General features: G+C 38.5%; 1 protein-coding gene and 1 pseudogene across 2 annotated transcripts in view; one reads left to right on the top strand and one right to left on the bottom strand.

Moving 5' to 3' along the window:
* Prex2 (phosphatidylinositol-3,4,5-trisphosphate dependent Rac exchange factor 2) overlaps positions 1 to 24,153 on the top strand; it is a 275,997-nt gene that overhangs the window by 88,438 nt on the left and 163,406 nt on the right. For both annotated transcript variants that reach the window (XM_027398845.2, XM_027398847.2), the window contains exons 7-10: positions 11,473 to 11,606; positions 16,203 to 16,306; positions 21,237 to 21,386; positions 22,928 to 23,072. In XM_027398845.2, the coding sequence (XP_027254646.1) occupies positions 11,473 to 11,606; positions 16,203 to 16,306; positions 21,237 to 21,386; positions 22,928 to 23,072 (533 nt within the window). The remainder of the gene's footprint in view (positions 1 to 11,472; positions 11,607 to 16,202; positions 16,307 to 21,236; positions 21,387 to 22,927; positions 23,073 to 24,153) is intronic.
* On the bottom strand, positions 6,170 to 7,837 carry LOC100765830 (annotated as a pseudogene).

The following is a 24,153-nucleotide window of genomic DNA, read 5'->3' as shown; positions in this document are numbered from 1 at the left end:
TTCGATTCCATTGGTCTATCTATTTTTGTGCCAATACCAAGCTGTTTTCAGAACTATGGCTCTATAATAGAGCTTGAAGTCAGGGATGGTGATGCCTCCAGAAGATCTTTATTTTACAGAGTTGTTTTGGCTATCCTAGTTTTTTTGTTTTTCCATATAAAGTTGAGTATAGTTCTTTCAAGGTCTGTGAAGAACTGTGTTGGGATTTTGATGGGGATTTTGTTGAATCTGTAGATTACTTTTGGCAGATCTTTCCATTTTCTGGTATCTTCTTTGATTTCTTTCTTTAAAGACTCAAAGTTGTTGCTGTACAGGTCTTTCACTTTTTTGGTTAGTGAAGTTTTTTTTTTTTTTTTTTTTTTTTTTTTTTTTTTTTTTTTTTTTCCCGAGACAGGGTTTCTCTGTGTAGCTTTGGAGACTATCATGCCACTCGATCTGGAGACCAGGCTGGCCTCGAACTCACAGAGATCCACCTGCCTCTGCCTCCCAAGTGCTGGATTAAAGGCATGCACCACCATCACCTGGCTTTTTCTTTCTTTCTTTTTTCTTTTTTTGTTTAAGTGAAGATATTTTATGTTGCTTGTGGATATTGTGAAGAGTGTTGTTTCTCTGATTTCTTTCTCATTGGATTTATCATCTGTATATAGTAGGGCTGCTGATTTTTTAAAGTTAATTTTGTATCCTGCTACTTTGCTGAAGGTGTTTATCAGGTGTAGGAGTCCCCTGGTAGAGTTTTTTGGGTCACTTATGTAGACTATCATATCATCTACAAATAGTGAAAGTTTGACTTCTCCCATTCCAATTTGTATCCCTTTGATCGTCTTTTCTTGTCTTATTGCTCTAGCTAGAACTTCAAGTACAATATTGAAGAGATATGGAGAGAGTGGGCCTCTTGTCTTGTTCCTGATTTTAGAGGAATTGCTTTGAGTTTCTCTCCATTTAGTTTGATGTTGGCTGTTGGTTTGGTGTATATTGCTTTTCTCATGTTTAGATATGTTCCTGTTATTCCTGTTCTCTCCAAGATCTTTATCATGAAGGGATGTTGGATTTTGTCAAAGGCTTTTTCAGCATCTAGTGAGATGATCATGTGGTTTTTCTTTTTTCAGTTTGTTTATATGGTGGATTACATTGATGGATTTTCCGATGTTGAACCATCCTTGCGTCCCTGGGATGAAGCCTACTTGATGATAGTGGATGATTTTTCTGATGTGTTCTTGGATAATATTCACTAATATTTTGTTGAGTATTTTAGCATCGATGTTCATGAGTGATATTGGTCTGTAGTTCTCTTTTTTAGTTGTGTCTTTGTATAGCTTGGGTATCAAAGTGATTGTAGCCTCGTAAAAAGAGTTTGGCAATGTCCCTTCTTCTTTTATTGTGTGTAACAATTTGAGGAGTACTGGTATTAGCTCTTGTTTGAATTTCTGGTAGAATTCTGCAGTGAAGCCATCTGGCCCTGGGCTCTTTTTGGTTGGGAGGATTTGATGACTGCTTCTATTTCATTAGGGGTTATAGGTCGATTTCAACTGCTTATCTGTTCTTGGTTTAATTTTGGTAAGTGATATCTATTGAGAAAATTGTCCATTTCCTTTAGATTTTCGAATTTTGTGGAGTACAGATTTTCAAAGTATGACCTAATATCCATTGTTATATCCCACTTTTTGTTTCTGATTTTGTTAATTAGCATGCTCTCTCTCTTCCTTTTGGTTAGTTTGGATAGAGGTTTGTCTATCTTGTTGATCTTCTCAAAGTACCAACTCTTTGTTTCATTGATTCTTTGTAATTTTCCTAGTTTCTACTTTATTGATTTCAGCCCTCAGTTTGATTATTTCCTGGCGTCTACTCCTCTGTGGTGAGTTTGCTTCTTTTTGCTGTAAAGCTCAGTTGTTCTGTTAATTCTCTCATGTGACTATTCTCCAGTTTCATCATGTGGCACTTAGTGCTATGGACTTTCCTCTTAGCACTGCTTTCAGAGTGTCCCATAAGTTTGGGTATGTTGTGTCTACATTCTCATTAAATTCTAGGAAGTCTTTAACTTCTTTTTTTATTTCTTCCTCAACCCAGGAATGGTGCATTTGGGTGTTATTCAATTTCCACGAGTCTGTAGGTTTTCTGCAATTTGTATTGCTGTTGAATTCTAGCTTTAAAGCATGGTGATCTGATAAGATACTGGGTGTTGTTTCAATTCTTTTGTATCTGTGGAGGTTTGCTTTGTTGCCAACTATGTGGTCAATTTTAGAGAAGGTTCCATGTGGCCCTGAGAAGAAGGTATATTCTTTTGTGTTTGGATCGGATGTTCTATAGATATCTGTTAAACCCAGTTGGGTCATAACTTCTGTTAAATCCTTTGTTTCTTTGTTGAGTTTCTGTCTATTGGTCCTGTCTCGTTTTGAGAGCAGGGTGTTGAAGTCTCCTACTATAAGTGTGTGTGGTTTTATGTGTAGTTTGAGCTTTAGTAATGTTTCTTTACAAATGTGGGTGCCTTCGTATTTGGGGCATAGATGTTCGGGATTGAGACTTCATCTTGATGGACTTTTCCTTTGATGAGAATGAAATGCCCTTCATTTCTTTTGATTGATTTTAGTTTGAAGTCTAACTTGTTTGATATTAGGATTGCTATACCAGATTGTTTCTTGGGCCTATTTGATTGGAAAATCTTTTCCCAACCCTTTACTCTGAGGTAATGCCTGTCTTTGAAGTTGAGGTGTGTTTCTTTTATGCAGCAGAAGGATGGATTCTTCGTACCCATTCTGTTAGCTTGTATCTTTTCATGGGCAGGTTAAGACCATTGACATTGAGGGATATTAATGTCCATTGATTATTGGTTCTTGTTTGTTTTGGATTTATTGTTGGTGGTGTCATTGTGTGTGTATTTCACCCTCGTGTTTCTTTTCGTGTTTGGTAAAATTGGATTATCTATTGCCTCTGTTTTTGTGAGTGTAGTTATCTTCGATGGGTTGGAGTTTTCCTTCCACAATTTTCTCTAATGCTGGATTTGTGGATGTGTATTGTTTAAGTCTGGTTTTGTTGTGGAATATCTTGTTTTCTCCATCTATTATGATTGAAAGTTTTGCTGGGTACAGTAGTCTGGGTTGGCTTCCATGCTCCCTTAATGTTTGTAGGATATCTATCCATCACCTTCTGGCTTTCAAAGTTACCATTGAGAAGTCGATGTGATTCTGATAGGTCTGCCTTTATATGTTACCTGGCCTTTTTTCCTTTGTTCCTCTTAATATTTTCTCTTTATTCTGTAGGTTTGGTGTTTTTATTACTATGTGTTGAGGAGACTTCTTTTGTGGCCCAGTCTGTTTGGTATTCTGTAAGCTTCTTGTACTTTTACAGGCATATCCTTTTGTAGGTTGGGTAAGTTTTCTTCTTTGATTTTGTTGAATACTTTTTTCTGTACCTTTGAGCTGTATTTTTTCACCTTCTTCTATACCTATTATTCTTAGCTTCACCCTTTTCACGGTGTCCCATATTTCCTGGATATTTTGTGTTGGGGGTTGTTGGAGTTGAGAATTTCTTTGGTGCATGACTGTATATCCTCTTAGGAATCTTTACCAACTGAGATCCTCTCTTCCATCTCTTGAATTCTATTGGTTATACTCACATCTTTAGTTCCTTATCGTTTATGCAGCCATTCTATTTCCAGCATGCCCTCATTCTCTGTTTTCTTTATTGTGTCTATTTCAATTTTCATGCCTTAAACTATTTAGAGTGCTTCCTTCACATGTTTGGTTGTTTTTGTCTTGGCTTTCTTTAGATTCTTTTTTTCCCAGCTCTTTTTTTTTATTTTTTTATTTGAATTAGAAACAAGATTGTTTTACATGACAATCCCTGTTCCCTTCTCCCTCCTGTCCTCCCCTACCACCACCACCCCAACTAAAACCCTAGATATCACATATCCTTTCTGCTCCCCCTGGATGGTGAGGCCCTCCATAGGGTGTCATCAGAGTCTATCGTATCCTTTGGGATAGGGCCTAGGCCCACCCCCATGAGTCTTGGCTCAGGGAGTATTCCTCTCTGTGGAATGGGCTCCCAAAGTCCACACCTATGCTAGGGATAAGTACTGAACTATTACAGGAGGTCCCATAGATTTCTGAGGTTTCCTCACTGAAACCCATGTTCCTGGGGTCTGGATCAGTCCCATGCTGGTATCCCAGCTATCAGTCTATGGAGCAAGCATTCCCCGATGTTCAGGTCAGCTGTTTCTGTGGGTTTCACCAGCCTGGTCTGCACCCCTTTGCTCTTCATTCATCCTTCTCTGCATCTGGGTTCCAGTTCAGGTCGGTGATTAGTTGTGGGTGTCTGCTTCTACTTCCACCAGCTGCTGGATGAGGGTTTAAGAGATTTGTTTACTTCTTGAATTTTTTGCTTTGTCTTTTCCTCCATTTCATGTAATTTTTTGCTTGTTTTTCTTCTATTTCTTTAAGGGATTTTCTTGCTTCCTCTTTAAAGGTCTCTATCATCTTCCTAAGATAATTTTTGAGGTCCATCTCTTCTTCATCCTCTGTGTTGGGCTTTTCAGATCTTGCTGGTGTGGAGCCCCTAGATTCTGGTGGTGTCATATTGGTCTTTCTGTTGTTGAGTGGGTTCTTAGTCTGTCTTCTTCCCATCCCTTCTTCCAGTGAATGCAGCTGGGGTCTCTCCCTCTCTCTGCTGGCAGGCAGAGGGCTCAGCCTCTGGTGGCAACTGGATGGCATAGGGCAGTTCATGGACAAGGGTGAGGTCTGTCCAGACTCAGGCTGGGTCTTCCAGTCTGGACAGGTCCACTCTTGTCGGGGGTGGGGTGGGGGGGTGTTCAGGCAGAAGCAAGCAGGGGTTGATGGGGGAAGTTGGGAGGGCAGAGCAGCACCAAGACTCACCTGAGGCTTGGGTGCCTGCCACAGGACAGAAGGGCCAGCCCTGATTTTACAATATTAAAAATTAAAATTGGGGCCAGCTCAGAAATCTGCCTGCCCATACCTCCACCTCCCAAATGCTGGAAATAAAGGCATCACCATCACTGCCCTGCAAAAGTTTTGGTTTTGTAATAAATTCTCACAAATAATTTGCCCACGTAGAACTTTGTGATAATAAATGATAATTTACACTTATCTGTAGAATTCACATAAATAGTTGAAATTTCTTGTTCCCAAATCACATGAAACAATGGGGGAAAAGCATAGGTTTTGAGGAGACTTGGTGTTTAGTCTGTGCTCCCATGAGTTGTTCCCCACCTCCTTGGCACCCGGCAATACATCAGGCTTCATTTGTAGATAGTGTAGGTGATTTCAAGGGTGCTGAAATGAAGTGAGTGAGAGTGCTTTGAATTCTATGAGAGTTCTCCAATATGATGCAGTATTTTGGAGTTTTGCTTCAGCAGTCAGATTTTTTAAATAGGACAAAAAGATCCCCAGCTTTTAATAAAAATATTTCAATTTTGTTCTGCCAGCCCACGATTATCAATTAGTAAACCCAACAGAAATACCTTTTAAAGCTATCAATTACATTCTTTTCCCAGCAATGAACAAATCTATTCTTCAAAAAAAAAATGAACATTAAAACAGGAGGGTATAGGAATGCTTTGGCTTCCTCTAAAAACAAAAGTAGCCAAATGGATTTGGATAAATCTTGTACACAGCAATGCACAGAGAGTGCTAGCCCAAACACCATGGACACTACCAGGCCATCAAGACCCATATCTAATACCAGAATAGAACAGCCCTCACAGGATGATGGAGATAAGATTTCCCTGTGAACATGTTAAATTACATTCTTCTTTTAATCACAGAAGGTTCTATAACATTTTATTTAGCAGATTTAATTTTTACAAACATTAAAAAAAGCAAACTAGGAGAGGACTATCTAAGGCATTGTTTAAAATGGCCATTAGTAAACAGCTGAAGACAGATAACTAGGCAGTGCCATGTCTGAAGGTGTCCTTCCCCATTTAAGCAAGCAGAGGGGTCAGTGGCAAAAACCTGCTTTTCATCTCTCATATACTTAAAACAGGCAAGGACAAGATGGGATGGCCACACCCTAATCACTGAGGTCACAAGTGGCAGCTAAAGTGTACCAGAACTCTGTACTCTGTTTGGGACCTCTGTTCTACTCCCTCAACAAAATGTTTTCTCAGTAAGGCTTTTGTTTCTCCTCCCAACTGGCATAATGCTTCAAGTGGCTTTTACTATTCAGACATCTCTTCTACAATTTTTACTTTCTTCTTCTTTTTTCTTTTAGGTTGTGCCAATGTCCCCATCTGCAGCCTCACCCCCACTTTCTAGCATAGTATTAGGCTTCTTCTTCTTCTTCTTCTTCTTCTTCTTCTTCTTCTTCTTCTTCTTCTTCTTCTTCTTCTTCTTCTTCTTCTTCTTCTCCTTCTTCTCCTCCTCCTCCTTCCTCCTCCTCCTCCTCCTCCTCCCTCCTCCTCCTCCTCCTTCTCCTTCTCCTCCTCCCCTCCTTCTCCTTCTCTTTCTCCTCCTTCTCCTTCTTCATCAACTGGAGAACTACTGGAAGGGTCTCATCACATTCACTTTCCCGCTCCTGCTTCCTTTTTATGACTTTTACTGCTTAGGCATCGAACTGAGGGGCTTGTAGTGCTTCAGCAACCCGTGCTTTTTTGCCAGAATCACTGTAGTCAATGTAGTCCTGTTTTCAGGTGGGAGGGGTGTTGTCTGTGGGTTTTCCATGTTTGTTTAGAAGGCCCTGCTTGATCATCATCTTCTTCTGAGTTGCCTTTGGACCTAAACCCCATTTTCGAGGATAAGTGTCTCTCTTCATGATCACCCTCTTTATCTTGGCTACTATACCATGGTCGCAGGTAGAAATCACTGCAATAGATATGCAGATAGCTTCCCCTTTGATGATAATGACCACAATCTCCTGGTTGACCTCAATGCCATCCTCATATCAGAGAACACCAGGAAGCATGATCTTGGCCCTGTAGCCGATTGCATTCACTGCACTACCTTTCATAACCAGATGTTTATGAGATGTCAACAGCTTTTCCAAAGGATAAACAACATGCTGCAAGTAACTCTCATCCTTATGGTTATTAAACAGCCACTGAGCATCAAGTACATCATGCATTGTCATGTGATCCTTTTCACTCATGACTCCAGAACACATCCTCTGAAGTTCCTGCACCTCACCACAAACTCCCAGAAGCAAGCCAATGTGCACACATAGTGTCTGAATGTAGGTGCCAGATTTACAGCTCACCCAAAAGATTCCTAATCTTTCAGGATCATATTCTATCATTTTGCTCTCATAGATAGTCCCCACCCGAAGCTACCTCTTTACTGCAGCAACAAATGGGGGTCGCTGAACAGGCCACCTGTCAGAGTTTCTAGGGCCCTAGAAAGCTGAGTACCTCCTTCAATAGCATTCTGCAACCTGACAGTTCCTACATACTCTTTGCCTGAACTCTGCTGTGATTTAACCAAACAAGTGGCTTGTTCAGTGCATACAATTAAACAACCAGTCACTTTGGGATCTATTGTGCCATTGTGGCCTGTCTTCTCTACCTGAAGTATTTGTTGGATCCAGGCTACCACCTCATGGGAAGAGAGGTTAGAGGGCTTGTCAAGATTAATGAAACCTGTCCTGATATAGTTCCCAATCTCCCTCTTAAAAGGATTTGAACCACAATGAATAGGTTTGTTGTCCCTACATTTAGCTTATCAAAATTCTTTAGTAACAAGGGCCATTGAGAAGTGTCTAATTGAGCCTCTTTAGATTCTGGTTTGATAAATTCTTCAGCATGTTGTATTTCAGCTACATCTTCTTGTAATGGCTTCTGGTCTTTTTTCTTCTAATGCTTCTTTGGGACAGTAATTACTTCAGCATCTGACATCTTGCACTCTACTGCCTGCGTCCTGCCAAAGTCTCCACCAGCTAGCGATCCCAGCAGTCAGATTTTATCTCTAAGAATTTCCTATTTTCATAGTATATTAACTCAGCTGATGACAGCTGCTATATTACTCTATCAGATACTTTTCTTAGTGCTGTGACAAAATACTTGGTGAAAGCCACTTAAAGGAAGGCCATTATGGTGTGGAAGGCATGGTGGCAGGTGGCTAAGGTGACTAGTCACATTGTGTCCCCAGAGAATGCAGGGAGAGATGGATGTGCTGATGGATGATCAGCTGTGTTCCTCTTTTGCCCACTTGCATGTAGTTCAAGACCTCAGCCCATGAGATGCTGCTCCAACAGTCAAGTGTCTTTCCTTCTCAGTTACACAGTTACTCAGGAAGTGCCTTCACAGACATGCTGGAGGTGTGATATCAAATCCAGTCAAGTTGACAATGCAGATTAAACATCCCACTTACTTAAGGTTACATGAATCTAAGTCATTGTGCTAACTAGTTTTCTATCAGCTTGACACAAGCTATAGTCATTGAGAGGAAGGAACCTCAATTGAGAAAATGCCTCCAGAAGATCAGGCTGTAAGCAGGCAAGCCTACAGGGCATTATTTTAATTAATGATTGATGGGAGAGGGCCCAGCCCATGGTGGATGGTGCCATCCCTGGGCTGATGGTCCTGGGTTCTATAAGAAAGCAGGATGATCAAGCCATTGTGAACAAGCCAGTAAGCATCACCCCTCCGTGGCTCTACATCAGCTCCTGTCTCCAGGTTCCTATCTTGCTTGAGTTCCTGTCCTGAATTCCTTAAATGATCAACTACAGTGTAGAAGTGTAAGCTGAATAAATCCTTTCCTTCCCAACTTGCTTTGGGTTGTGGTGTTTCATCATGACAATAGTAACTGTAAATAGACTAGTCATGAACTTTTCATGTTAAAATTAACTTTACAGAAATGGAATAGGACAGATGAACAGTAGAAAAGAGACAGTATCAGACTTGAAAATGATGTTGGGACAACCGAACTTTCTGAAAATCTTACCAAGCTCTGGCTAAAGTCAATAGGCTCTAATAATTCTCTTAAAACCTTTTAGCACTCCCTTCAAAACTCAATGTAGAAATCTAAGACAGGAGTAATCTTGTTTAGGTTAATTGGTTAGAGGAAGATCGAGGTGACTGATGATCATCTGATGCTAACCATTGGGGAAATACTGAGCTGCTAATGTGAGTGATTGAAGGAAACACCTAAGTTTGGTCACTTAGTTCATGGTCTGGGACATCCAAGAGCATATCAGAGGTTTCTGCTCATGTGTGTGAGAGCTTTGGAGTAGATGACAGAGCATGTTGGGAGTACATGAGAAGTGGTTAATACCTATAAAGGAGAGGTTCAGGGGAAGTACCAGGTTCCCTTTTAACAATTCATTTTTATGGGAACTGACCCAGTCCCGTAAGATCTGCTTAAACATTTTTGAGGTCAGTATCCATGACCTAATTATCTTCACCACTCACCTGCCCTTAAAGGCTCTACCACCTCAACATTGTCATAATAAGTCTCTAGAACATGAGCCTCTGGTGTTAACCATACCCCAACTGTGGCTGTGAGTCTGAACATTTTCTGAGTTATTATTCCCTTTTTGTTGACTCATAAGTTAGGACAATTTAACTTACTGAATTTCTCAAAACAATAAGCTGATGAAGTTTAGGTTTGCAAAGTGGCAGCTAAGAATAATAGAGCTGATTCTTAGTGAGTTTAACAGTGAGTTCATTAAAGAAATGGGGCTTTTCTCAGAATTTATGTAGTAACTATGGCCAAGGAGATGTCATGTTTTAATTGTTCATCTTTGCAGTTATACCTCTTATCAATATAGTTTGTTATACTAGTTCCCAAAAGAACGGCAGTGTCCCCTGTGTTTTGATAATGAACCAATGAGATGCAGCCACAAACTTGAAAGTTTCAGAGCATTCTACCAGACTTACTGAACTCATATAACAGTTAATATACTTTGGACAAGAAATTCATGAGAAGCTTTATAAGAGCTGTTGACTCATTCCATAGAACTGGACTAGTCTCAGTTTCAGCTGGCTGTTGGTGGGTCTGTTATATGGGTTTAGCTGTAATTGGGGATTCACACTAAAGTATTTTGATGAAAGAATAGCAATAACATGACATTTTTTAGCAGTCCAGCTTAACGTCCTTGCCATGTCTATTTGGAAATAGTCTTTCAAATGTCATAAAAATACCAATAAAATGTAAGAGAATTATTAATATGGAACGGTTGGGGCAAATGATGAAGGTTGTTATTATATTTTAGAAAAGGAAAGAAACAGAAGGGAAATATGACATTTCTTGATTTCTTTTCACATGGGGTAATACAATTTTACATTTTTTAATTTTTTAATTTTTATTTTTTAGAGAGAGGATTTCTCTGTGTAGCTTTGGAGTCTATCCTGGCACTCGCTCTGGACACCAGGCTGGCCTCGACCTTACAGAGATCTGCCTGCCTCTGTCTCATGAGTGCTGGGATTAAAGGCATGTGCCACAAACGCCCAGCCTATTTTGTTGTTTTTGACAGAATCTCATAGTGTGGTCCAGGTTAGTTTGGAAATTACTATGTAGACCAGGTTTATTAATGACCACTCAGATTTGACTCCTGATATCACAGACATGTTCCCAGCTCTACGGGGCCATTTTTCAATCAGTTCTTGTTTATGTGAGAATCTGGTTGCTGCTTACATTTGATTTAGTTTGCAATTGGCTTCAAGCTATGTTATTTTATTATTTCTTGAGTTTGAATCTTCCAAAAGCTGTGGATGAGATTATTTTGTTACCCCTCTAGGTAACTTGGGAAATAGAGCATCTTCTTCCTTAAGGTAGAATCAAGTAATGAGTGGTTCCTGTTATTTGAGGAAAAGTGTTTTCAGAAATGGGACACCAAAAACAAATCCATGTAAAATTTCATTAAACGAGGGAAATTTGAGTCCTCTTTTCCTGGTAACATGAATATATTATTCATTTGATTTAACCTTACATTAAACTACTGAAGTTATAATTTGAGCTAACAATTTAAAACTCCAGAAGGTTGAATCAGATATATCTTTTGTGTGCCATATATATTTTCTAGCAAATTTAGATGATAACACTGTGGTATTTTTCAGGTTGTACTTGATTCCATATTTTTAAGAGGTTTTTCTCTATAAGAATGTCCAGAGGGTTCATGAAGTGTCCTAGTTCCAAGCTCCTGTCTCGATGTCGCCAACCTAGTCAGTTTCTTCACATTGAGCCTCCTGGGCTCCCCCAGCTTCTGTTTTAGCATGTCTTCCGTAACTTCACTTGTCTTAGGTAGACCTAGAGTCTTTCTGTAGAATGACCTGAGGACCAATGGGAAGGAGATGCCATTCAGTTTAACTCCTTAACTGTGCACATTGTCTTGTCTACACATAGCTCTTAATAAAAACAAGTGAAATTTTAAAGAGAGTAATTACATACAAAAATCCATTCTGGGCTTTGGTTGTGACACAGTGACAGTGTGCTCGTCTAGCTTTATGCTGCCCTTCATTTGATCTCCAGCATGACAAGGACAATAGAAACCAGGTGATCAGACACTGTGTCTTTTCTTTTCCTCACAAAGGGATCCAGCATTACTGACACCTGCACGGAGATGCTGATGTGTGGAGTCTTGATGAAAATTTCTTCTGGAAATATTCAAGAACGGGTGTTTTTTCTTTTTGATAATCTGTTGGTGTACTGTAAAAGGAAACACAGGTAAGCTCATAACAAAGTCACACTTTGGAAATATTTTCTTCCATCTCACAGGCTCCCCATTCCTGCAGGAGTCCCAGAACTCATCCTACCTATAACCCATTTCACCCTGACCTTCCTAGCCTGCTTGATGTGTCCTGATCTAGGTATCACTCTCTTGTGACACTTCCTCCTGCAGCTCTCTCAAGGAGAGGCATACCTGTGGGAGATGTTGGTGTGTTTCCCTCTTTCCTGGTTCTGCTTCTGAGCCGTTTCCTCCTGTATCTGCAGGAGTCTCAGCATCTCGGCTTTAGCTTTGATCACTTTCCAGTCTTGTCACTATCTGGTGTATTTTCAAAATTCATGTGGATGATGTATTGAGAACTGTGGGCCACAATCCCTTCCCTGTTACACTCGAGCCATCAGTCCTATGCATGTACCTGGAGCTTATTAGTACCAACAGTTATGAAATGTGAGCCTCGGTTTAAGTCATTCCAACCTGAAAGTTTATGTCTGTTATCATCAACTCCAGAGTGTGGGCAGATTAAGGAAGTTCATGAATGCCACACCCAAATGAAAGAATAACAGATATTTATTTGGGAAACACAGAATGAAGATATACAGCCACCTAGGTCTTCTTCCCTTGGATGTATAGGATGCTGCAATGCAGGATGACAGCCAGATATCAGATTGTCACCCAAAGACAGAGAGAGAGTGAGAGCCACCCCTCCTCTTCCTTATAAGGGACCACTTCAGCATACTGAAGCCATGCCCCAAGACTCTGAAACTATTGGCGGAAACCAATTCCTACTACACTTGAACTTTTGCAAAATTAATGTCAGTGTACAAAATGCTGATGTCCTGTGCTCTTACAGTCATACAGAAATTATCCAAAAAGTTTTCCTGAAGTAAAATCCTACTATGCGTATAATGGATACCCTTAATGGATGCACGCTGTATGGACTACACACAGTGGCTAATTATGAAAATAACCAGATCAATAGTTCTTAACCTGTGGGTCTCAACAGATACTTACATTACAATGTGTAAGAGTAGAAAAATTATAATTATGAAGTAGCAACAAAATAATTTTATGATTGGGAGTAACCACAGTATGAAAAGGGTCACAGCGTTAGGAAGGTTGAGAACCACTCAAGTGGGTTGATGTCCTCTTTATTCCCAAATTAGAGAAGCCTGTGCATGAACTGTTTATTGCTTCAACCAGGAATATCCAGGTTCATTCACAGGCTTCACCTTAGCATAGGCCTTTGAAGATTTAGAGCTGCTTTGATAGCAGAGTAAACTGAACCTCCTTCTATGTACCATGATACTGAAAGCACAAGAACCAAGGACCAGTGTAACGATAAATCTTTACTCCAAAGCCATCTGAGCCCTGCCACCAAGTGGGCACTTTCTGCCAGGCTGCCTGAGTTCTGCCCGCTGCCATGTTAAGGTCTCAAGTAACACACAGAGACTTATATTAGGTACAAATTCTGCTTGACCAATGACTAGGATTTCTCATCTGTGAGCTCAGTCTTAATTATCATAAATCTATATATTTTATAAGACCTATCTTATTGAGGATGCTGGCCGTAAACACCCTCTCTTGCCCGAGGATCACATAGCAGCTCCACAGAGAGGAGGAGGAAGAGCAAGAGAAACATAGCAACTTCCTTCTTGTCCTTGCTTATATATGAGTCTGCCTGCTATGTCACTTCCTGCCTGTATCACAAGACTTCTTTTTACTACATTTCCCAGAATCTTCCTTAACTCCTAGTCCTGCCTAACTTGCTTCTTCATTGGCAAACTGTCCTTTATTCAACAACCAATAGGATAAACACTCACAGAAAGATATTCCCCATCATCACCTCTTTTCTGTCTAAATATAACTCATTCAGGACTTTCATCACACTAACATTTCTTCCCCGAGGACCCCATGAAGCTGTTGTCGTCCCGGTTCAGCAGGAAGTAGCATGGAGAATACTACACCCCCTTTCCCAACTGTTGACACCTAGTTAGGGCTAGTTTCCTGTTGTTTAAGGTTGGGTTTGGAAGGAGGTGTTCAAGCTTGGACATCTCTTTTGGATGACTTTAAGGTTTAGTTGGAATAGTTATAGTTAAAATGTGACATTAGTAGATTATTATTACCTCATATAATTCACACTTATGATTATTAATGATAGATAATTTACAATGTTAAGTTTTAATCCTCTTTTAGACTAAAAGGGGAATTGTAGGGGAAATGTTAGCCACTCCCTCTTGGGGACTGGCACAGGTGACTCAGACCACGAACACTAGGGCATGGTCAGTGATATAGCAAGACCTTAAATATGAGGGTCACACAAAAGCGGCTCTCTCTGTTCCATGGTTTACCTGATTGTAGGGGACTGACTCTGTCTTGTCAGTACTCTCCTATTAAAACATCTGTTCATCAAACTTGCTCTGACTCCTTTGTGGTACACATTAATTGTGCCCCACTATAGACCAGTGCATCCATTTCAGCTCTCCACTTGCATTCTTTGGAGAGTAATGTGTTAAATTAGCCAGCTCCTTTTGTGATCCTTTTAATGCTTTCAATATTAGTAAATCAGGTGTAAAAATGATTTATGGTATAGCATGTAATGCCAATGAATAAGTTGTTGCTTAGTTTTGCTTGATAATTTTCAAAGATAGTATCATAGTATAATTAGATTTTTTATATTTATGTTTTCTGCTTTTTGGTTTCTTAAATGTATACTCAGTTTCATATAGCAATAGTTAATTCATTTTAACTGCTGTGCAATATACTATTGGTTTACTCTATCCCATTCAGTTATCACAGTCTATTACTTCTTTTTTCTGTCACTGGACTTCAGCATTATTTACAGCATTTTTGCTACCATACATTACTCTTGGTTGCATAAAACACATAGATGATAGTAATGATAGAGTATTTGTCCATCAAACAAAACAAAACTGTTCTGAGTATTCCCATAAGGTCATTTGCTTGAGAAATTAAAGATGTACCAACTTAAACTACTTATTAGATTTACATAATATAAAACAGTGTCGCCATACAAGATACAAAACCTGTTCAGAATTCAAAAGTAATATCATAAAGAAAATTACTAGCTTTGAAAATAGGATCATTTCTTTGTGTTTTTCTGTTGTATGTAGTCTCTCTGTGTGTAAGAGAGTATGTATTTGTATGTGTTTGTGCATGTGAATATGTTGTGTGAATGTATATGTATGTGAATGTGTGTGGTGTGTCTGTATGTGTATGCTATGTGTGTTGTCTGTGTGTTTTTGTATGTAAATGTGAGTATGTGTTGTGTGAATGTGTGTGTTGCGAATGTGAGCATCAGTGTGTGTTTATGAATGTGCATGTGTTTTATGGGAGTGTGTGTGTGTGTGTGTGTGTGTGTGTGTGTGTGTGTGTGTGAGAGAGAGAGAGAGAGAGAGACAGAGAGAGAGAGACAGAGAGAGACAGAGGGAGAGAGACAGAGGGAGAGAGACACAGAGAGAGAGAGACACAGAGAGAAGACAGAATTGTTTTGCCTATGACCAAAACTGTCTTTAAAGATATTAAGCCATTTACCATGTGACTGCTTTTGAAATAAAGTGTACCAATTTCCAGAGATATTCTTTCATGATATCATGATCCTGTTTTCCATCTTGTAAAACATACAACCAACTGTATACTTAACATAAGTAAACCTATTACTATACTTAATAAATATACAAAGGATGAAGTGATAGAAATTTTATCTGCGTGTATGTATGTACACTGTGTGTGTACCTAGTGACCATGGAGACCAGAAAAGGGTGCCAGATCCTTTGGAACTGGAATGGCAGAGATTGTGAGCAACCATGTAGGCTTTATGGAAGAGCAGCAGATCCTCTTAACCATGAGTCATCTCCAGCCCCCAGGAAACAGTTGTGCAGCTGAGTACTGCTTGACTTGTGAGCTTCCAGTAGGCAGCCTCCCCACCCAGCCCCCCCCCCACTGCTGAAAAAGAATCAGAAGGACTAATTGAGTTTGCTTCCAGTTTTGAAAAAGCTGGAAATTCTCAGCTACTGAAAATCTAGAATCAGACGTGTGAGATGTCAAGTGTGGCATTAAAGCCACCAACTTCCAGAGTCTGCCAGTCAGGTTTGACAGTACTGAAGTCTTATGTTGAGGAAATATGCATAATTACAGCATCCATCTATCATCTATCAATTTATTTAAATTCATATAGAAGGGGATGGAGATGTAGCTCACTTGGTAGAGTACTTTTATAGCAAGCAGGAAGCCTGTGTTAGATCCCCAGCATCAAATAAACAGGCTATGGACGAACACACCTGTTGTCCTAGCATTTGGGAATTGGAGGCAGGGGGATCAGAAATTCAAGGTCATCCTCTACTATATGGCTTATTTTAAGTTTGCTTAGGATGCATAAGATCCTACTTCAATATTTCCCCTCCTCCCATTCTGCATAGCAACCCACCAGCGCCACTGTGAGTGAGAAGACCGAGTAAAATCAACTGCTTCTGACTTTTTATGATACTGATCAACAGGAGACTTTTTCCAAAGAATTTTAAAAACGATGTTTTATATTAAGTTTAGTAACAAAAGCTTTGTGGTTTCATTTGTTTAAGACGGCTAAAGAATAGCAAGGCATCCACAGATGGACATCGGTATATTTTTCGAGGTCGGATCAACACTGAGGTGATGGAAGTGGAAAATGTGGATGACGGCACAGGTAAGATCACCCAGTAAACTCCCCGTAAGGGAGAATTCTGACTCCAGTACATCAGCGTGTAGCAGTGTCTTGTTTGGTATAACAGCGGGTTGAGGATGGAGATAGGTGAGATGCAGTCCAGCAGGATCCTTGTTTAGCTTGTAAATGGTATTGCCCTACAAATACCATTTTAAAAGAAAAACTCTTGTAAACTATTTCTGCTGTGCTCTGAGTATGTCTACTTTGCTTTAATACCACAGGATATTAGCAAATTTATATTTGGGAATGTAAAATATATGTGGAGAAATGTCTCATGAATGAATTGATTCTCTTTATATAAGTAATGTTTTATCTACATAGTAATTTGGTTCTATGACATTTTCACCATAAAATATAAATTATGGTAGGTGCGCTTTAGGCACACAGTGGTTACATGTGGCTCTATTGTCATTTGACTCACAGCGGGAAACTGTCATCTCTGGATTCCAAGTGCTGAATTAAGGCTCCTTATTACTAAATGGCAGTAAAGTATTTGAAAATTTGGCCTTTATGAACATGCTCATGAAAATATGATTAGTCACAGCTATTAACTAAAACAAAGTTAAAATATTTTTTACTTACACGATTTGAAAAAAGGCTGTATTTTTACAGTGAAGGGTTTTAAACTGAATCACATTTTTCTCATTATAATTTCAAACTTATGTTAGGAAAAACTATAAGAGTACTTAAAATAGATTAGTAGCTGCTAAAAGTTTTCCTCATACCAAAACCAGGTAAGGGGAAAGAAAGAGAAAGAGAGAAAGAGAGAGAGAGAACTACAGATTAATTTTTCTGACAAACATAGATATGAAACTTTCAATAAAATTCTGGAGAACTGAATTCAACAACAATACCAAGCAGGGCTCATCAGAAGGATGCAGAGTGAGTGTAACATATGCAAATTAATAAGTATAGTAAAGAACATAAATAGATTCAAGGTCAGAAATCATAAGGCTGCCTCCATTGATGAAGAGAAAGTGCTTAACAAGGTTTAGCATCTCTTCATGATAAAAACCCTGAGAAAACTGGAAATAGAAGCAACAGGACTCAATATGACAAATACTACGTAGACATGACATGACAGACCTGTAGCTAATGTTATAATACATGGGGAAAAGCTGAGACAATCCCTTCTAAAATATTGGAGACAAGAGTTCCAATTCTTTCTACTCATATTCAATATGGTGCTCAAAGTCTTTGCTAAGTAAATAGGAAATGGAAGAATTCAGAGAAGATACAGATAAGAAAGGAAGAAGTCAGTTTATTCCTGTTGCACATGTTGTAACCCTATGAGTAAAGAGACCCTAAAGATTCTATATACAAGACACCCTAGACTTTACATAACAAAGAAATAAATGACAGAAACAATAAAGGAAGGCTGTTAACTTTGTAAAAGTGTGGATCTAGTTTATTGGGCAATAAAGTGACCAAAACTAGGTAAGGGGAAAGAAAGAGAGCAAGAGAGATTTGACAAATAAATTTGACCACTTAATAAAGTGGTCAAATTTGAATTTGACAAGACTGGAAATTTTTATTCTTATGATAGTTTTCCCATTTGTTTTGTTTTGCTTATATTGTGGTGGGTGTCACACCTAGTTCCCCAATGCAGGCTGGGAAAGCATTGCATTACTGCTCTGTTTTGCCTCAGATATTTTTTTTAAGTTCAATCCTTTTAAGATAGATTTTTGCAACCATGATTTCTACATAAATATTTAGAACCAGCTTAAGGTATTGAATAATTGCTGTAATGTTTTATTTTCTTTCATGTGTTTTTTAAAAAATGCTTAAAAATAAAAGCTCTTATAATTATGCATCTTTTTCATTTAAATAGAAGCATTAACCTTAGTCATCTTTTTTTCCTTTACTTGTCACCAAGTGCACATAGTTTTCAGTAATTGTGTAAGAGTTAATAGAATAAATGAGCATAGATAGATACCTTATCAAAAGTAATATTGTAACATGCTAGATAGAATGCATTCTATAATAATAATTAGTAGTAATTATTATTATTATTATACCATGTGTATGATATATTTGTGAGTAGGGCATACATGTGGAGTTCAGAGAGTAACCTTCAGAAGTGAGCTCTTCTCTTCTTTCAGTTTTGGAGCTTGAACTCAGGAAGTCAGGCAGTCAGACGTGTGTAGTAAACACTTTTTGCCTTCTGAATATTCTCAGTGGCCCTGAATACATTCCTAATGAAAACTTAACAAATTAACTATGTCAACTAGAGTGCAAATGTGTAATATTTTCTGATACACTTCAAATTTTTATGTTATTTAAGGAAATTTGAGCATTCAAAAACAGCGAAGAGATGAGCAACTTTTTATAGGTTTAAGGGATATTTGAGTATTTTTTTTCACTTTTGTCCTAAGTAATATTCTGTGTTGTGTTAGATGTCAGAATTCTTTCTTGTATTATTTGACAGAATGCAAGATTTGTTTCAAAAATAATTTTCTTCGTGTTAAACATTCACACGAATGGGTTGTAATTTTAATTTTTTCCTTAGAACTGATACATTCATTGTTGATTATCAGAGTGAGGGATGAATGCATTATGTAGATAATTAATATTAGATGTTTGAACAAACATTTTGGCAATTCCCTCATTTCATAGCTTGTGTATACAGCACTTAGATATTGTCTATCTTACTGAAATGCAATGGTATTAAGTGGCTATTACTGTGTTCACTAGGGTTTATTACAGGTCAGTTGGGAAGAACTCCATCTCCTTCAGTGGAAATGTACTGAATTAATGGAAGGAATTCTCATACCACATGGCTTCAGATTCATTAATGACTTGTTTCGGTCTGACCTTTGAACATTTCTGGTTTTATAAGAAATCAGATACATTGGATTTTTGAACTTGAACATTCCACTTTTAATGAGTGGGAATTTAAATTCCATTCTCTTTTGTACATCTTCTATAAAATTAATATTTTAGGTTCATTGAAGCTTATTAAATTCTGTGTTAATCACCTACTTGTTACTTCATTTGAAGATATTTTTTAAATATTAAATAGGACAAAGAGCCTTGGGGTGTATCTCAGTGACAGAGTGCATACTTAGCATTGGAGAGGCCTTAGTTTGGATCCCTAGCAACAGAACAAATCAAAACCAAACAAAACTCACTAAAGAGTAAGCATCATTGACCTTTCCTTGGTCTTAGTGAGAATGATCTTCATGGATAAGTTTCTTAATGTGAATATTTTTGAACAATGTGCAGTGGTTATATAGCTACTTAATAGCATCATATTTGAAAGCAAATGAGAAGAAATTGCTTATTTTGTAAAATATATGCTAATTATATTATGATATACATGTACTCAATCTTGAGGCTCCATAAATGCATATATGTAAGGCCTACATATAAGTTTAAAATTACAAATGATATTTTAAAAGCATGATGCAAACAATTGTCATCTGACCTTTAAATGGACTGTCATTATTCTTCCATTTAAAATCATATGACATGGGCCCGGAGAGATGGTTATGCATCTTTTTTCATTTAAATAGAAATATTAACGTCAGTCATCTTTTTTCTTTCATCATCGCCAAGTGCACATAGTTATCAGTAGTTTTGTAAGAGTTAATTGATGAGTGTAGATACCCATGTTGTAACTGTGACTCCAGCTATAACTGTGTTAAGTCCAGCTCCAGGGGATCTACCCATCTTCCTCTTCTGGTTTTAGCAAGGCACTCATATATCCATGATGTGTGTGCTTGCGTGTCAACACAAACTAATTTCTTTAAAATCCTTTGGTACAATCTGATTTTGTAAATGCTATTTGTGCAGCAGTTGTTGTGTTATTTGGGCAGATTGATTCTTTCAGGCTTTATAAACAGATAGTATTAGCTGATTTTAGTATTGGCTGTGAGAAGCCTATGCTGTACTCATTTTAAAGTAGGCCCAGTGGTTCTCATGTAGACTGAGCATGCCTATTGTAGACTTCTTTCTCTGGAGTGTGATAATAGGGGAGATAATGCAGTTGGGAACCTGGGATCGTTCTAGCAACAGAGCAAGATTCGAATGTGTAAGGACCTGGTCAGGTGACAAATATTGAGGAGGAGTTACAAATATTTTTAATAGAAAAATTTTCTTTGGTTTTATTTTCACTAGTCCATTAAAAATTCACAGTAAAAAGTGTAGAGTAATTATGAAGTAATTTATATAATCTCTTGAAAGCTACTTAATCCATAATCTTCCATGGATAGTGAGGCTTTGCTATTTCTTAAGTGAATATGAACCTAAGTATATAGAAATGAGAACCCAAAAGCTCCTTTTAAAATTTTGAGATTCTGAGCTCAATAGAAGTGGCACACACCTTTAATCCCAGCAATCAGCAGGCAGAAGCAGGTGGATCTCTGTGAGTTCAAGGCTAGCTTGGTCTATAGAGTGAGTTCTGGGACAACTAGGACTGTTACACAGAGAAACCAAGTTTTGAAAATCAAACAAATAGAATAAAACCCTCAAAATATTGTGATTCTGTATGTTCAAAAATTGCTCTGTGTAGTTTTACTGTGCATATCTAAAACACAGAATAATTTCTGATCTAATTTGACTGATTCATCCTGTGACCAGGATGAGAATACATTTTGGGAATCAGTCACTTAACAGAAGATAATGGGTCGGTTTGGCATTAATGAAAAGTTTACCAGTATATTTGGACATAGTTTAAATGAATGTTAATTTGTAGTATTTAATTACATGTAATATATCAGCACTGTGAGTTAGATGTATCTTATTAGTGAGCATAACTATATCAAACATGTAAATATTTCCTTATTTTTATATGAGTATATGAGTATCCATGCATATTTCCATGCTATATTTTTAATTTCCTGGTTTTGGTGCTTTCATGAATTGGATGGTCATGCTGATGTAATTCAAATTGGTCTTCACTTTTTCTCAGCTGATTTTCACAGCAGTGGGCACATTGTTGTCAATGGGTGGAAGATACATAACACAGCAAAAAATAAATGGTTTGTATGCATGGCAAAAAGCCCTGAAGAAAAGCACGAATGGTTTGAAGCTATTTTGAAAGAAAGAGAACGTCGGAAAGGTGGGTGCAGAAAGTGGGGGTTATTGTTCTTTGTGAGAGTAATTTAGTTAAAAGGCAAACAGAATTTGTCCTCAGGTTGACCTCTCCTCACCCCAAGTGGCTATGATCTGCCCAAGATTAAAAAATTGAAAAAAATCTATATTCTATAAAACTTCTAATGATTCTTGTCTTTATCAGATTATATTCTTACCTAATTATTCATTTTACTGATAAATGTTAATGGTTTTTACATTGTAAAAAACATAATTTGGGTATAAAATTATGTGGCTTTGAAGACTAAAATGCAATTCAAACATTTCTTCTTCTGCAGCATTTTCCCCTGCCCCATCCACTGACTGTGAACGGTCCCAGGATTTTAGCTTTGACTCTGGCTTCCTTTAACTATATGCGGCTTATCCATTTTCATTAATGAGACCTGTACTCCTTTACTTGGGTACTTGTTTGTGCCTGGCTTTGTTTTCCCTCCTGGGCTTCCTACTCACTCGCTGTGCTGACCCTCACACTTCCCTTGACCTTTGAGGCTGTCAGTATTCCGGTGGACTTCCTTCTACTTGGAAGTTTGCCTGAAAAGCATCCTCACTTCCCCTTCTCTTTTGAAACCTGGAAGGCATCGGATTTCCCCTATCCTTCTTAGCTGGAAATAGCCACTGCTGTGCTTTATACCCTGTCTTCGTCCTCTAAGCTACATACAAAGTGACAGAACTTTCTTTCCCTTAAGTACCTGCCTTTTTCACTGGCTCATAAAACATTGCTTTTTCCACAGTACATAAGGACCTAAGTGATTTAACTCTACCAGGACACTGCCAAATCCACCAGAGCACCTGTACTCTCATCTAAACCTCCAGAGCCTTGGATTGCTCAGCTTTAGTGGCTCTTGTAAAAAATTCTTTCTTAGAAATAAGGATTCATAATTTTACATTTAGACGTGGTCTTCTTGTGAAAACTTTTGTGGCATTTCTCACACAGAGGTGAGATATGTGGAATGAGCCTCCAATACTCCAATACTGGGTTCCCCTCCAGGATGGATTTCAAGCATACTTATGGTGATCTCATCTGCCTCTCCTTCACTGACAAAACCATATGCCCTTAGGGCACAGCCTCCTAGGGGTGTCTCACACACTGGGAATGTAACCTGGCCAGTCTCACTGGGATGCTATGGATTTCTTAAAAACTGATCCCAGTTATATGGAGCGCAAACCCACAGCTTCTAGCTCAGTGGCTATCAACCCATGAGTTGCAACCCTTTGGGGGGGGCGGTGTCGAACATTTCACAGAGGTCACCTAGGACCATCATAAAATTGCATTACAGTTTGAAACGGTAACAAAATTACAGTTATGAAGTAATAACAAAACCATTTTATGATCGGGAGTCACCACAACATGAGGAGCTATATTAAAGGGTTGTAGCATTAGGAAGGTTGAGAACCCCCCTGAGTCTAGCTGATGCTAGCTATACCAATAAAGACTTGCTTAATAAGGGTGTAGGTGAATAGAGGAAAGCTTTTAGTTAACATGATGTTTATTATTTCATTTTTTGATAGGCTTAAAATTAGGAATGGAGCAAGACACCTGGGTAATGATCTCTGAGCAGGGTGAGAAGTTGTATAAAATGATGTGTCAACAGGGAAATCTGATCAAAGACAGGAAAAGGAAACTGACTACATTCCCTAAGTGCTTCCTTGGAAGGTAAGCTTGGTCTCCTGACTGTATCATCTATTTTATATGATTTGTGTTTTAAAAGTGTTATCCTAAGCATTTTTGAATCCTTACTCATAATCGGCATTTTTCTGGACAGTAGGCACGTGAGGTAATGGACAAAGATGCAGAGTCATGGAAGGTCCCCGGAACCATCCATTTATCATCTTTGACCTTCACAATTGTTTGTGTTGTCAGGGGGAATTTGAGTTGTGGTCAGGCAAGGAGAGCCAGGCAGGCAGTGTGCCTGCTGGGGTCAAGATGATGGACGTGATGTGGGAGTGCACAGGACTGAGATTCAGAGCTTGGCATGAATCCATAAAGCGAAGGGATATTGGAGAGCTGAGAGAAGACAATCTAAACTTCTGCTTAGTCAGAATTCATACAGCTGGAGTCAGAGCTAAAGGGTATAGAGTCTAATAGATTGTCCGGTGAGGGGTCTGGAACCAGAGACTAGGTGTCATTTCGGTACATGAGGTTCTCTGAATGAGAAGGGTAGCTGCTTCAGCTTGGTCTTTTTTGGCCAGGCTCTGGTCTCATTTCTTTCTGTTAAGTAATTTTGAATTCAGTCATCAATACTCAGGGATTTAATGCTTCTGCAGTTAATTTAAAGAAGCAAAAATTGTGGATTAGGGAGAGTGACACTTTCATATAATTAGAGAATGCCGAAGTCAGTCTCTAAGAATTCCCTGGAGTTATATTGAAGATCAGACTGTTATCAAGTGTCTTTGTTCAACTCCTGACACCTCCATTGGTTAGTATAATGGTTTGGGACAGTTAGGTTTCTATTTCCCTTTGATCCATGGAGTTGATGGATCTGTGCCTACCAGGATATCACTAACTAGCTATCAGGAGATAGCATATGGTTACATCTAAAGTGTAGACAAGGAAACTTCAGACTGAAGTATAGTAAGCTTTCTTTTTGGACTCTCTTTGAATCACCATTCCTCAAATACTGACATAGGAAATTATTGTTAATTATGAAAGCTTGGCCTTTAGCTTAGGCTTGTCTCAACTAACTTTTATTAACTAACTTAAATTAACCTATTTATATTAATCTACTTTTGACCAC

Source organism: Cricetulus griseus, chromosome 2 (genome assembly GCF_003668045.3).
Source record: "Cricetulus griseus strain 17A/GY chromosome 2, alternate assembly CriGri-PICRH-1.0, whole genome shotgun sequence".
Taxonomy (NCBI): Eukaryota; Metazoa; Chordata; class Mammalia; order Rodentia; family Cricetidae; genus Cricetulus; species Cricetulus griseus.
Note: the sequence above shows the minus strand (reverse complement) of the source record. Positions and strands in the feature narration are given on the sequence as shown.